Source organism: Momordica charantia (assembly GCF_013281855.1).
Source record: "Momordica charantia cultivar OHB3-1 chromosome 4 unlocalized genomic scaffold, Mcharantia_2.0 BLBB01000004.1, whole genome shotgun sequence".
NCBI classification, from domain to species: domain Eukaryota; kingdom Viridiplantae; phylum Streptophyta; class Magnoliopsida; order Cucurbitales; family Cucurbitaceae; genus Momordica; species Momordica charantia.
The window spans coordinates 22,887,366-22,902,395 of NW_028275162.1; the positions used below are offsets into that span (position 1 = coordinate 22,887,366).

Sequence of the window (15,030 nt, forward strand, 5' to 3'; positions counted from 1 at the left end):
AGTCGGAGATATATGTGTTAATCTATTGAGTTATGCTTACGTTGATTGATAAATAATGAATTAAGTTGCTAAATAGTAAATTATTACGAATTAGTATATGTAACGTACTGTATAAGAATTAATGTAATCACCTCATCAAAATATATCAAAATATCATATTAATTGCTTGCTTGTCTGTCTAAAAAGTCTCATTATCAATATTTTGACATATAAAATTGAAATTTAAAACTTTAGGTTCGCTTAGTATGAGAGTCGTGACTGGTCAAATATCAAGTTAAAAGTTTTCTTCTCAATTGATTGCTTAAGCCTTGCTAAGCGTGTTTTGAAGTAGGTAAATATAGAAAACGGATGAAATACTTTTGAGAGTTTCGTTAGGTTGCACTTCTTTTTTGGATTCTTTTCTTAGGAATAACTAGACTCTTATTTTTTCACTCTCAGATGAATACTCTCAGATGTTGGCGGATGTTGGCGCAAGAGATTTAGTGTTGGCATCCAATAGATTTGAGTCCTCTTCTATCCAGAAGTCAAGAAGGGAAAAAAAAAAAACTAAACTCTTTTTTAGTACTGTTATTATTATTATTTCGAGTACATAACTAAACTCTCATGTGGAGAACTAACTTCATTAAAAGTTCAGAGAGGGAGTTTAATAAAATAGATAGAAGAAAAGATAATATTTCTAACAATAAAACCATGTTGTGAAATTTGCAAAATATTATATTATGTATGAAAAAAGGTAGTAATATATTTCAAAATATATATATATAGAAATAGATTGTTCATGTTTGTGGGCTGTTTTTTTATGGTGTAATCGGGCCCAATTAGATTATTTGGGCCGTTTGTCAAAATTCCTAAACATAAGTTTTGTTTTATTAAATTTATTACACGATTTCAACATCTGGTGTCGTGGTGTAGTTGGTTATCACGTCAGTCTAACACACTGAAGGTCTCCGGTTCGAATCCGGGCGACGCCAAATTGTTTATAAAATATATGGTTTTTGAGTGAGGATATATTTTCTAATTTCTCTAAGGTCTCCGGTTCGAATCCGGGCAGCCAAATTGTTTTAAAAATATATTGTTTTTGAGTGAGGATATATTTTCTAATTTCTCTACGAGGTTAAACTTAAAATTATGGTAAGGATATAACTCAATAAACAACTAAATAACATATAAGATGACCAAGTAATAAAAAAAACTACTACAACTTCCAATCTTTTTGATGAAGCTCTTTTCTTCGACTTCTAGAAAAATATAGTAGGTGAATAAGTTAAGAATTTGTTTATTTACATTATAATATAAATCAGATTTGAATAGCTTATCATAACTATTCCTGACGAAAATTTTAGGTCGGAAAAGCTTTTTTCAGAACCTTGAGTAGGGAACTAGTTCTCCTAATTTATTGGCTTCTTGGTCTTCGATCAACAAACTAATCGGTCATCTAATTTTTTCTTTGGGATTGTGCTAATTTTTTCTTTGGGATTGTGCTAATTTGATTTTGAAGTTTTAGGTATTAATAGTTTAAGGGTTTCATTCGGTGGAAGGGTTTTTATCTGCAACTTTCTAAGGTTTCACGTCTATTTCAAATGATAAAAAAGTTCTCGTGCTCTCACTTGTATTCTAATCAAAGCTTATAAAAAAGTTAGGGAAAATAAGAGTATGTCATTTATCAAGATGATTGTAATGTATTCTTTGTAACGCGATGTGACGAGGGGTAAAATGTGGATTCAAACTTTCATCTTAAGTTATTTATCGATTATTTTGATTTATATCGAAACAACTCAAGCAGTTTATATATAGTTTTGAAAGGCCATATGTCAAAAAGGAAAAGCGAAAAAAAGTAAAGGCAATAATGATGTCTTGTATATTATATATATATAAGTTAAAAAGAGTTCCATGGGAGTTCCACTCCATCAAATTTTTGATACCCTTCTTTTAATTAGCAATTGGAAAAAGCAAAAGGAAATAATTTACATCTTTTATTTGTCTCTTTTCAAGCATTATTGACCTCTTTAAAAGCCACTCTTTTGTTCTTTGGGATCAAATCGCATCTTGTTTTTGGTTTCAATAATCAATTTTATGTTGATTAAGTTCCAATTCATATTTCTCATCCAAATGTTCTAATATGCACTTATAATAGATTTCTTTTATTGAAATTTGTAAGTTTTGATGGAATTATTTAATGGTCGATTTTGTGTATTAACCAAATTTAATTTTGTATAAAACTTGATTTTCATTAAATTAGCCACTCTTTTTGAAGTTTTTATACATTACTTTATTTTTGTTAAAATTATACAACTTTCTAAATTTAGGAGTAAGCAATGATTTTCCCGTCATTTAAAAAAAAACATTAATCAACCTTTATAATTCTCTTTTATTAACATAGTTACATATTTACAAATATTTTGTAAATGAAAGCTATATACATACAATTTTTCCTTTCATTTTGATAATAACCTAACAATTTTTTTTAACCATTCATAAAAAGAAATAGGATTATTATTGTTTATTTTCTTATCACTCTATATTTTCAAACATAAATGTAAGGAGAATCAACTCCTTCATATACCCGTAATGATACGATATTATATCGTCTATTTCAAAGCTGAATAATAAGTCATATTTTATTTTAATGGGTAGGGCACACATCATTTTCTCCTCGGCTTGAATACCAAAGATTTTTTCAAAACTATACCCACATTCTCCAATCATAAATTCTTTAAAATTTTCCAAAAAGCAAACCACACCCATAAAAGTTGAGAAAAAAAAATTCTCTTCTCAACTTCAAAAGCTTTTTGTTTGGTGTGTGTTGCTTAACCAATAAGGTCACAACAACAACCCATTGGCAGGTCAATTATTGAATGGAAACAACTCAATGAAATTTTCATCTTTGAGGAATTGCTCTTTTAGAGAGTGTGTCTCACTATAGAGAAAAAGACATGCCCATGCAACCATTTATGGGATAAAGAACTGAAGTTGAATGGCCATTTTCTAAGAATTGCATGCCTTTAATTTGCTTTGCCTTCCTTCCTTGCTTTATTTTCTTTTCTTTTTTACTATTTGACCTAAGGCCAGAGGCTCGATAGAATTAATAAAGAAACTTTATAATGCTACCATAGTGGTTCATATTTAAATCTATCCCATCTAAAAACGACCGTAATTATAGATAGTGTAACAACCATTATGGGATAACTCAAGTGGTCAATGAAGTCCAATGCAAATATCAAATGACTTAGAAGGAATGAGTTCAAATCCATGGTAGCCACCTATCTAGGATTTAATATCATAATTGGTTCAAAATTTTGTTAAATAACTAGCGGGAACATTCGTATTTGGAAACAAATATATGCATTAACTCAACCCCAACCAATTGTGTAGCCATCTTTCACTTTTAATTATTTTGATTTAGACTTTGTATTTCCTTATCTAGTTTGATTTGCAGGCTGTGACAGTGAAGAATATGCTGTATTTCATATTGACTAACTTGTTTGGTATTAAGAATTTGAACTCCCAACCTTTTTTTGGTCGAGATTTTTGGTCTAGATGAGCTGTATTTCATATTGACTAACTTGTTTTGTAATTTTCAAAGTTACAAAGATTTCTCATTTGTAAAACTGATAAGAATTCTAATTTAAGTGAAAAAAGAAGAAATAAACTTCAACTTGCACAACTTTTCATCATGTTTTGTTGTTTTTTTTTTCCCTTCTAATTCTATAATATCGAATTATTAATTTCTTCTTGAGGTAAAAGAAAATAAACAAAAAGATGAACTCCAAAAGTAAGTAGAATAATATTATGATTAAAAAAATGAAAAATTTTCTGCATATGATGTTTTACAAAGAATGTGCCACAGTTTCCACAGTAGAGAGGGAATGGGGATACAGCTTTTTTTGTGTTGTTTCTTCTCTATGTGGGTTTTCTTTTGAGCCAAGTAAAGTAATAATAAACATATTACACAAAGTTCTCTTGGAAACACCAAATCCAAAACCAATAAAGGAGAGAAAATAAAAATGTAGAGGAAAAGTGGAACCCAAAAGATAATCCAACTCCTTTTAATAAAGCTTTTCCATTTGCTGTTTAATTATTATTTACCTGCATCACAATGCACAGACCAATACCACAAAAGTAAGTAAAAGAATGAAAGAGAAGATACTTTTTTTTTCTTCTTTAATCAAAACTACAAACAACGGTAAAAAAAAACTTAGTGGTGTCATTTTATGTTCAAAACAAATAGTTGTATGAAAATTATTTTGATTATAAAGCACTTTAGTAAAAGCCCTTTTTAAGTATTTTTCAAGAGCACATATCTCGTCTAAAAAAAGAGATTTGACCAAGATCGATAAGCCAAAAAGGGCCACGATCCATGTTAAATCACACGTTGAAAATGAACCTTACAAAGATTTATAGGAGATACGGTTTACTCATCTCATTACCAATTGATTTGATGATAGAATCCATGAATATTAATATGGTATCAAAGCCCAAAAATCTCAAATGAGCGTCCAGTCAAAAAATGAGATCTAGTCAAGATTGATGAAAAAAAAGGCATTGTTCATCTTAATAGTGCATGTTAAGTATTTCACATTGTCAATTGATTTTGAAAAAGAACCCCGTGAATATTAATACAGCTAACACTTTGGCCAAAAATACTAAACAAGTTATTTTGAAAATGCATTTGACTTTTTCCAAAAAAATAAAAAAATGAAAAAACTTATGAATCACTTTCAAAACATGATGAACTTGAGTAAGATTTAAGTGAAAAGTAGTGTTTAAAAATTGTAATTAAACAAATACTTCATTTGGGTTTGAAAAATGGAATGATTTGTAATTACCAGATCCTTGGAACACCTTTCTTATGAAGACGAGAAAAATAATGACGAGAGCAACTCCCGCTAGAAGGCCAATGATAATCGCAAATGTCTTCTCCCCATCACCGCCACCGCCGGATTTATCTGTTCAAATTCAAACCGTTTTTTTTTTAATCCCCAAAATTAAAAATCCCAAACAAAAATAATAAAAAAGAAGGAAAAAAAATGCATTACCATCAGGAGGAAGCTGGAAATTGGAGCGAGAAACGAGGGCTTACCATGATGGGCCTTGGAAAAAAACGGAGGCCCATGAGTGGAGTATCTCGCGTAGCACTTCCCCAAAAACATGTCCCCATAATCCGCAGTCCCGCAGTCGCTTTTGAGCCGTCCGATGGCCTCGCCGACGCAGTCCCCGCACTCGGGCGCGCTCAGATCCCCCACGCACTGCGCCACGCCCTGCACCTTCCCGGCCCCACCCACGCGGTAGGCCCCACTGGACCCCGCCAGCGCGGCGAGCACCGCGTCCCGGCGCGCCATGGCCTCCTCCTCGTACCCGACGGAGGGCCCGCACTTCTTGAGCACCACCGTCTTGTCCTCGACGCCCAGGAACGTGGAGTTGTCGTACTTGACGTAGCAGCCGTCGAGCTGGAGGGCGCCGCCGCACGTGGAGGAGCAGAGGCCGCCGAGCTGGGTGACGGCGCGTGCGATGCAGGTGGCGCAGTCGGGCATGGAGAGGTCGCCGCGGCACTGGTAGAGGCCGTACAGGGCGTCCTGTGGGGAGGAGGCCTGGATGGTGAAGTTGTTGTAGGACGAGTAGGTGGCTGAGTTGACCAGGGAGGTGAGTAGCGAGTTGAGGTTTGACTCGTAGGGGGAGTTGGGGAGGTACCGGAGCTGGGTGCAGCCGCCGAAGACGAAGGTGTCGACGGCGGAGAGGGAGGGGAGTGGGAGAGATGAGAGAATTAGGAGAAGAGTGAGAGGAACAGAGCTCCTCATCCTCATTTTTGGAGTTTGGGAAATAATAAGAGATCGGTTTGGGTTTAGGGAGAAGATGGGGTTTTCTCTCTCTTCTCTGATCTTCTCTCTGCTACCTCTGATTTGTGTGACATTGTTGGTAGTTATAAGCTAATGATGGGGAATTGTCAAGCTTTAGAGAAATGGATATATATATATATATATATATTATTATATCAATGTATATGGTTACTTGGTCACTGTTTGATGAGATGACAAAGGTGCACAATCCATTTCAAGAGAAATTAGTTGAGGGGTAAAAAAAGAAAATATTTGGCTCCTTTTAACTTGTCTTCAGATTAATCTTTTTAAAAAAATTTTGTTTTTGCATTCCTCCCCGTGAAATTGTTTCTTAGTGTTACCTTCTGCTAAAAAGTATGGACCTAGTGAAGTAACATTAAGGTTTTTTAATTTTTAATTTTTTGTTATATAAAAAAAAATTCAATTGAGTTAAACTTAATTGATTAAAGTATATCTGTGATAAGTTTGAATCTGATCCTTACTAAAAATGATTAAATAAAGAAAAATACAATTACATTTAATTATTTTTTATTGTTCTATCCTTTAACATTAAAAGGAGAAACATAATGTAAATTATTTCTTGTTTCTTGTTCTAATTAAAAGAAAACGTAAAAATATTATATGAAAGTTGTTTTTTTAAGTATATATACCAACTTTAACATTTTATTTATTTATTATTCACTTTTTAGATCAAAGAAGAATAAAAGAGTACTTTTATTTATGTTATAAAAATAAATGAAAATAGAAACAATAAATTTTTATACAATTTTAAAATGTGAGAAACCAGAAATAGGAAAATTAGTTAGGAATGTTATTTAAAAATTGGAAATAAGAAAGAAGAATTGAGAAGTGTGGTAAAAAGGTTAGTGAATTGTTTTTGTATGTATGAAAAATAGGTTGGATTAGCAGTTATATTGAATAGGTATATATTAGTTGTGAGATGATGGGCTCTTTTAATTAATTTCTTTTATAAATATTTGGCTAAATTACCATTTAGCTTTTGACTTTTATGTCATTTTTTCCTCCAACCTTTTAAAATAATCAATTTCATTATTCTTTCTAAAAAAAAATAATCAATTTCATTATTTATTATTCTTAAAAATTGAAACAATAACGTTGTATGGGTGGAGTTTTTTCTTTATTAAGGCTATTAATGATCAAATCCAAATAATATTGTTATTCAGCATGAGTCATAGAAGATTTTCAAATTTATTAAATTAAACATGTAAGGTATTTTAATTTTTTTACAAATATTTTCAATTTAACTAACAAAATAATGTATTTTAATGTCACATCAATATTTTTTTTTAATGAATACATTTCAAATTTCGTGATAGTAACTACTTAAAAATATATTTACAAAAATTATATCTTTTCAAATTTAACTATGTCAATAGTATTTTTGAAAATAAATTAAAAATGAAAAAGAAGAAAAACAACCATCATCCGAAAAATGTCCCGTGACAGATTGTTACACAAAAAAACAATGGAATTAAAGTTGGTTGGATTATGTGGAGCAAGGTGTAAGGTTTTGTCAATTCCCTTCCCTTTCACTTTTAATATATGATAACATGCATGTCCATGGATCTCAAGCTTTGCATCTTAATTAACTTCATATTTCAATATTTTTAAATAAGTATAAAAATAATTCCCTTCTTTTCATTTATTTAATTGATTTGCATCAGGTTTAGGACTACTGATCCAGATACTTTATCTATCTACCTCCAACCCCTCAACTATTTAGGTGCGATTGGGAGTGATTTTGGCGACATCACTTTTTCCGTTGCCAAAAAATCACTTTCCTCTCTATCGATCATGTTTGGAAAATAAAGAAATTGATACTTTAAATTAACTTTTAAGGTATCACTCGTGGGTGGTTTTGAAAAATCAATTATCATTAAACATCTTTTTTCAAAATCACTAATATAATTCTAGGATCAAACACACCTTTTAAGTGGCCATAAATACCTAATTAATTAGCTCCAATCAAGTATAAGTATCAATAAAAGGCAACATCAGACCTCATTTATATATCCATTTGTGCTACTACATCAAAGATAATTAAATGATAGATGTAAAAAAGATCCACCAAATAACATGTCTTATCATGCTCTACATCGACCTACCATATGTCAAATCCTAATCTAACATCCAAAAAAGTGTATAGCCAATGGTGGGGCGCTATACATCTTTAAGTTAGTTCCATTAGCAAGTTAGATGCTGAGTGAATTGTGATTGATGTCACCTTACTCAATTGATTATGGTCATATATTCACAAGTCATCACGAAGTAATTGTGACTAATGTGTTACTTTTTATCCGACAATCTATATTGTTGAAGGTGTGGCCCGAACACATATTGTGTTTTTTGGATAATTATGTTTCTTAGTGGTGATCGACGATACTGTAGGGGAAGACCTGCAGAAAAATAACTCGATGCCAGGATGATAAAAAGATACTCAAAACTGTACTAAACTCGAAATTAAGCTTACTTAAACATCAAAAGAGACTAAACCCCACCCTAAATTCAATACTTATTATTGCATCGTATTCTTCCACCACACACATTATCTTTAACAATATGCTACCCTCGAACCATGTTCACGTGCACTTGGTCAACCCAATCATCATTTTACCAAAATTACATAATAACATCAAAGATTAATTATAATTAATCACGTTAACGTAACTTTTAGCAACTCTGTAAATTTGTGAGAAATAATTACTCTACTCTATCTAAAATTCTCCCACCTTCCAGAAGCTTAATATACTTTTCTTTTATCTTTTTCTTATTTAATTTGAAGTTCACATCTTTTTAGCTTATTTTAACATTTTGTAAATTCTTGGAATATACAGCTTTAAAGCGATTCCATTACTTTGAGAGTGACAAAAGAAAAGGAAAATCATTGAGCTTTATTCAACTTTTAGTTTAAAGTATTTTAATGGGAAAAGCATGTTACAACAAAGTAATTCTTAAAAGAATGAAAGGAAGATAAAAATTAGAGCCTTCCACGAAAAATGTGAAAGAGAATCTCTTTTCGTACACAATAATTCTCTTTAAATTATTACCATCAAGACTATGAAGTGATAGCTAAGGGTTTATTTGATACCTGTAATTTTTTTTTTAAAACTAAATAGATGATAGCTAGATATATATACCTATAGTTTTTTTTATTTAGATTTTTTTTTCTACTTGTTTTTAAATATAGATGTGAAATTTTAGAAAATTTTGAAAATTAACATAAATATTTGAAATTTTATTTTATCAGTTTTCAAAATTGTATGTTAAGGGTAGATTATAAATGACAAAATATTAGCAAATAAATTTGATTTTCAAAAACAGATTTTTTAAAGCAATCAAATTTGATGAAAATGATTCCATTAATGTTTTTCAACCCCCTTATCCACACATATTTATTAATTTGATAAATTTTCTCTACGGTTATGTTTTAGAATTTTATAACAAATTTCAAAAAGAAAGAAGGAAACATTAGAAAACTATACTTTGATTAGAACTTTTAATTTATGAATTTTTTAGTACAACATGTGGGGCGAAAAATTTGAACTCACAACCTCCTGATCAGATATAAGTGTCCTCACCCGTTCAATTATGTTATGATTGACTAAATTTTAACATAGTCTGGTGGAGTAAACTAAGCTAAGAAATAAAAAAAAAAAACTTCAAAAAAGTACCTGCTACATTAACCCAAACCTACCTCTTTCCACTTCCTCCTTAATTTTAAAATTTAAAATTTAAAATTCTTTTGTGATAAATTTTTTATGGTCAAATAAAATATTGTAAAAGTTCTTTAATTCCTAGCATGCACAAAAAATTATATATATGAGAGGTATCTCTTGCCATTCCCCCCCCCTTTTCTTTAGTTCAGCTCCAATTTGACATTGTACACATAAAAGCAAATTGATATTCATAAGAATGCAATATTTTATTAGGCAGTTTGTTGAGGTTTTTGATATTTTTTTAAGCATTATAAATTACTCTCTATAAATAAAAACTTATTAAATTCAAAACAGAAAAAAAAAAAAAAGTATGAAGAAGAATGATGGAGGAATCATGACCAGATTGGCAAGCCAAAAATAGTGAAGATTTATACAAGGGAAAGATGCAGATTGCAACCACAGCTTTTGTATTTTGAAATTTGAAGATATTTAAAAATAACATTGGGAAAAGCTCAAGAATAAAAGGGCAAAAAAGGCTATCTGTTTTTTTTTTTTTTTTTATATTTAATAACTATATTTTTATTGTGTTTCTTTTCAGTGCTGTTGCTTTTTTATTTTATTTTATTCTATTTTTCTCTTCATCAAGTGAAGACAGAATTACAACTATATAATTAGGCTCTCATAGCCCATAGCGACTTCCTTCTAAGGTAAGCTTTTTTCTTCATTTTTTAAAGTAATCACAGTGTTTCTTTGAAAATAGATTTCAAAGCAATCTTTTTTTTTATTAAATATTATATTTTTTTAGAAAGCACTTTGAATTATTTAAAATAACCTAGAAAACTATACTAAGCATACTTTAAACTAGTAATTTTTTCTAACGTGCTTGTAAAAAATTTGTTTTATTTAGAAAAACATTTTTTTTTCCAAAAGTCATGCCAAATACACTATTAATTTGCTACAAACTCGGTCCTAAGTCTCTATTCTAAAAAAGCTTCTCTCTTCATATGCTAACACTGTGATGTATACAACAATACAATAATATATGTGATCTACAAGTATTTGTTTGTTTCCAAAGTCCCCTTTTGCAATGGAAAACATCTATAACTTTCTAAATAGTTTTATACTTTCGTGTTCAAGCTATATATACGAACAAGATGTTTAGTCAATTTCGAGGTGAAAAGAATAAGAAAGGCTGATCTTATAAAGTGTTTGATAACTATTTTCTGTTTTTAGTTTTTAGAAAACATAAAACAAAAACATGTTTGATAACGCTTTCATTTTTTTAAATGTTAGAAAGTGAAAAGAATGTTAGAGAGAGAGATAAAAATGGAGATGACAATGGTATAGGGAGAAGTTGTAGACGCCCTCTCCCATATATCCTAGTCTTGTAGAAACTTTTAATCCCTATCTCCATCCGGTTCTCCAATTTCAAAAATCGAGGTCCAAGTTGAGAAATCCTTGTTTTGGGATAAGTACCTACATTGCAGGTTTAGTAATCAACTTTAATTATTTTTAAAATTTAAAAAATAAAAAAGAGTAATAAATATATATAATATATATTTATTGTACTAACAAATTACTATTTACTTGTATTTGTATAAATAATTAGTTTTAAAAAGTATTTAATATTTTATTGTAAATAAAAGTTTTTGTTAGAGAAATAAAAAGAAACTTTTCAACCATAAATTTTAGAAAGAAAAAGAAAAAACATATATAGTGGAAGCATAGTCAAAAAAGAAAAATAGAAAACTTTAGAGGAAGTAAAGTCGAGATCAATCTTTAACCCCACGTTATTTTTTTAGTATAATATATAAAGGTGAGAATTAATACGTTAACCCTATATTGAAGTTGATATAGGTTAATTATTGGTATTAAAAAAAAAGAAAATCAATTTAATGTAAAAATCTAGTGCTTTATGGAGGCACTAGATTCTTATATCCTCCTTTTCTCCATGTCGACTTTATTTCTCCTACCAACAAGATTCAAATGAACTTCTCTAAGTTTTTGAAGTTTCTTTTTTCTCTTTTTTTTCTTTTTTTTTTTTTTTGAGAAAAGTAAGTTTTGAAGTTTTAATTTAAATGATCCTAAAACGGTTGTATTTTACTACAATCTAAAAGCACTCTACTTAAGATTTTAGTGCGTTTGAAGATCAATGGATGCAATATTGGAATAAAAACTTTAAAATAAATTTATAATTTTATGTAGAATTGTAAATTGTTGCCTCTCAGTCTCAGAGTGAGCATTGCCAAATTTGGGCCTGGGTCAAGGAAACCCATAGAAAATGTTCTAATACGCTTGCCCATAATACATGGGCTTGGAAGCCCAATTTGAATAGTTCTGTTTTTTATTTTTTTTTTCATGAAATCATAATAGATAGCATATTGAAAGTTTTTTTTAGCACAGGTGGGAACGGGAGATCAAACTCAGAACCTCCTAGTAAGCATTTCTTTTGTGACACAAAAGTAAGCAAATTTTTTATTCAAGAATTTTTTAACATTAATAACTTATATAATTAACATAGCTGTTAAAGCATCTACTCTTTTCTTCCAGATCAAAAAGTTCAATATCTACACACACTGTAAAAAAAAATACACGTAAATAACCAAATCGATGAAATGTTTTGATAACTTAAAACATCAATTCATATGTATTACACTAATCATATATAAATGAAATCATTGAATCTTATTATATGACAAAAAAATCAAACCTTATTGCTAATTATTTAAAATAATAATATTCTTATTTATCATCATCATCATTATTATTTTGCCTATTTCACATGATCCGACCTATGAAAACTTATCTAATATGAAAATGAGTTCCTACCATAGAAAATGAACCTATTAGAAATGTATATGGATAAGCTGAAAGATCTATTATTATGGTATCTAACATTTGCCTAAAGAATGCTAGTACGGAGTTAGGGACACTAGTCTGGTACTGACCCCTAAATAACTTTGACCGTCAAACTAAGTGTCTAATATATAGTAACTAAAAAAGATAAGTAAAAGAAGCATGCAACTCTATGTCGTTCCCTCATTGGAAGATTATTATACGATCTTTAGGTATTTACATCGCACAACACCAAGAGCTTAAGAGTGGTAGGCGTGGAAAGCCAATTCATTGACTCTTTGCATGCAATTCATTGAATGTGGTGACTTTTTCGCAACGTGTAAAAATAGATGTCTGACATTTAACAATTCTTAACCAATTGAAGAACAATAATCCTCTCTAAGATCATCTATGTTAAAGTAGACTTAACAAGAGCTAAGTTCAAATGCGATTCAATTATGTTCCCAGGTTTTAATAATGTATACCCTGGTAGGGAGAAGTTGATAAATCAGAAAAAGAGATTTTTTTTTTCCTTTTTAAGTGGCATATGGATAAAATTATTGGTATATGAATGGCCAATGTTGAAAGTGTCATTTTTTTTCTTCTTTTTGACTAAAGTGAAAAGAAAGAAAAAAAGGGGCACATGGGTTTGGAGGGTGTGGTGCCCCTAGTAGTATCCCTAAGAACCATTCATTATTGGAGTGATGATTTAGCCTCCAACTTCCATGTTAGTGGGCCACTCCCCTCTTTCCTATTTCAATCTCAACACACTTTTTTTTCCTTTTCCTTTTTAAATCTCAATATTGCTTTCACTCTCTCTATTTTTTATATTCTATGTGAATAATATTAAGGTGCTCACCATCTAGGTCATTTCGGAAGGAAGAAAAAAAGATTTTTCTTTTTTTTTTCAAAAATAAAGAGCTGTCAAATTTTTAATGACAACCAGTATGAAGATGGATGCCAACAAATAAACAGTTAAGTATTAGTCGATAAAGTTGTTCTTTTATTATTATTTTTCTCTTTCTTTAATTTGCTAAAAACTTCCCTACCAACCATACACTAATGATTTATGATGCTTTCAATCAATCAATACGTTTAGGTTTGACCAGAATTTGGAAATACTTTTGGAAAAATCAATTTAAAAAGAAAATTGATTAATATTTTATTGAATACTTTTGGTTTAAATGTTTGTTCTTTAATCTCTCTCAAACATTTTCTTTTACTCGGTATTCTCCGAACATACGATTTTCTTATTATGATGCACATACTTTATTTACCAACCTTCTTTCTCTTGGAAAAAAAAAATATTACATTAAAAAGAAATAGGACCATTGAGGATCACATGAAGAGTGGTGACCACGCATCACCATCACAATCCACGAAAAAAAACAATAGTTCCAAAGGAAGAGAAACGATAAAAAAATAACCCATTTGGTCAATAAAACAGTTTGCTTATCCAAATAATTAGGGATATGAACAAATTTTAACACACTAAACATTTTCTCCAAAGTCACAATATACTCAATTAATTGAGGTATCTTATCAATTATGGCTCCCCTATTCACAACTGGAAAGGAAATAATCGCCTCCACCATGACATGTAAGGAAGGATTAGACAAGTTCCCCAAATCACTTCGGGCATATTGGATCTTAATAAAATTAAGACTAATAGCTTCCCCAAATTCCAAAACGGTGTTCGAGTCGATCATTGCTGCACCTTCATCGTCGCCTACCTTCTGCTTCATCTTCCTTGTCCCTGTACCATGGAAGTTCTCCGAACCAAGATGCAATGAAGATGGAGAGTCATGTCAACAGATCGCAGGCAGGTGCCTTCTCCAATTCTTTGCTTAATAACTCTTCAAAACACCTAGATGATGAAGTCATGGATCATACATAACAATGCTGCCTTTGACTTTGTTAGCTGCAATGACACTATAAACATCCAACGGAGAGATCCCAGCACCCGGTCACTGTCCGTTATAGCAGAAACAAGTAGGGAGGAAGGATCCTCCTTGAAAATCTCTTTAACAACAGCAAGAGAGTTTCCCTATTATATTTTGATCCACGCTCTGTACTTCTTGAAAAAAAACCATAAAAGAACCCAAGCAAAATAGAAAGGAACACCATATGAAAAAACTCAGTCTGAAGATTAAGAGAAAACGCACCCCCTTCAAGAGAAGGAGAGGAGGGGAGCAGGCGGTTGGTCACCCCACCCCTCCCACTTTTGGCACTAACTTCTCTGAAGATACTCCGCCTTCACGTGGAGAAGAGAAAACTTGCTGTTCTAATTTTATTTGATCTTTTCGATCAACGAATTTTCGGAACGTATTTTCTTTCACCAATTTCTATTTTCAAACATAATTTCATTTATTAATTTCTCCGTATATACACTTTTATCTCAAAGTCGTTTTTTATCTTAACTCTTAACTCTCTCGCATTATTTTTTTTAATTCAGTAATTCACTCCTAAATCTTTTAGTGATTAAATGTTCCATCATCAAGACATTGATTAAAGCTACTTTAAAAAGATTAGGCAAATAATAAAGTAACTTCTTTGGATAAATTATAAATTTGAGCCTAGTTTAATGGTAATTTGTATATACCTTCAACCAAGAGATTGTAAGTCGATCTCCTAATTGTACTAAAAAAATAAATTATAAATTTGATGTAATAGTTTTAGAAGTT

At 30.7% G+C, this 15,030-nt stretch overlaps 1 protein-coding gene and 1 non-coding gene across 3 annotated transcripts; one reads left to right on the forward strand and one right to left on the reverse strand.

Annotated features, from left to right (window-relative positions):
- Positions 1-897: 897 nt before the first annotated feature.
- On the forward strand, positions 898-971 carry TRNAV-AAC (transfer RNA valine (anticodon AAC)). The gene has a single exon. It is a non-coding gene; the product is annotated as a tRNA-Val (tRNA).
- A 2,802-nt stretch (positions 972-3,773) lies between these two features.
- Positions 3,774-5,955, reverse strand: PDLP7 (plasmodesmata-located protein 7). Of its 2 annotated transcripts, none has more exons than XR_002601457.2 (3): positions 5,037-5,955; positions 4,827-4,946; positions 3,774-4,086 (listed from the first exon to the last, which is right to left on the reverse strand). XR_002601457.2 is itself a non-coding variant. In XM_022285661.2 (3 exons), the coding sequence occupies exons 1-3, from the start codon at positions 5,799-5,801 to the stop codon at positions 4,079-4,081; spliced, it is 849 nt and encodes a 282-aa protein (XP_022141353.1). In that variant the 5' UTR covers positions 5,802-5,953; the 3' UTR covers positions 3,774-4,078. The 2 variants fall into 2 exon arrangements, 1 of the variants encoding a protein (XP_022141353.1); XM_022285661.2 differs by having other exon boundaries at positions 5,081-5,953.
- Positions 5,956-15,030: the final 9,075 nt, after the last annotated feature.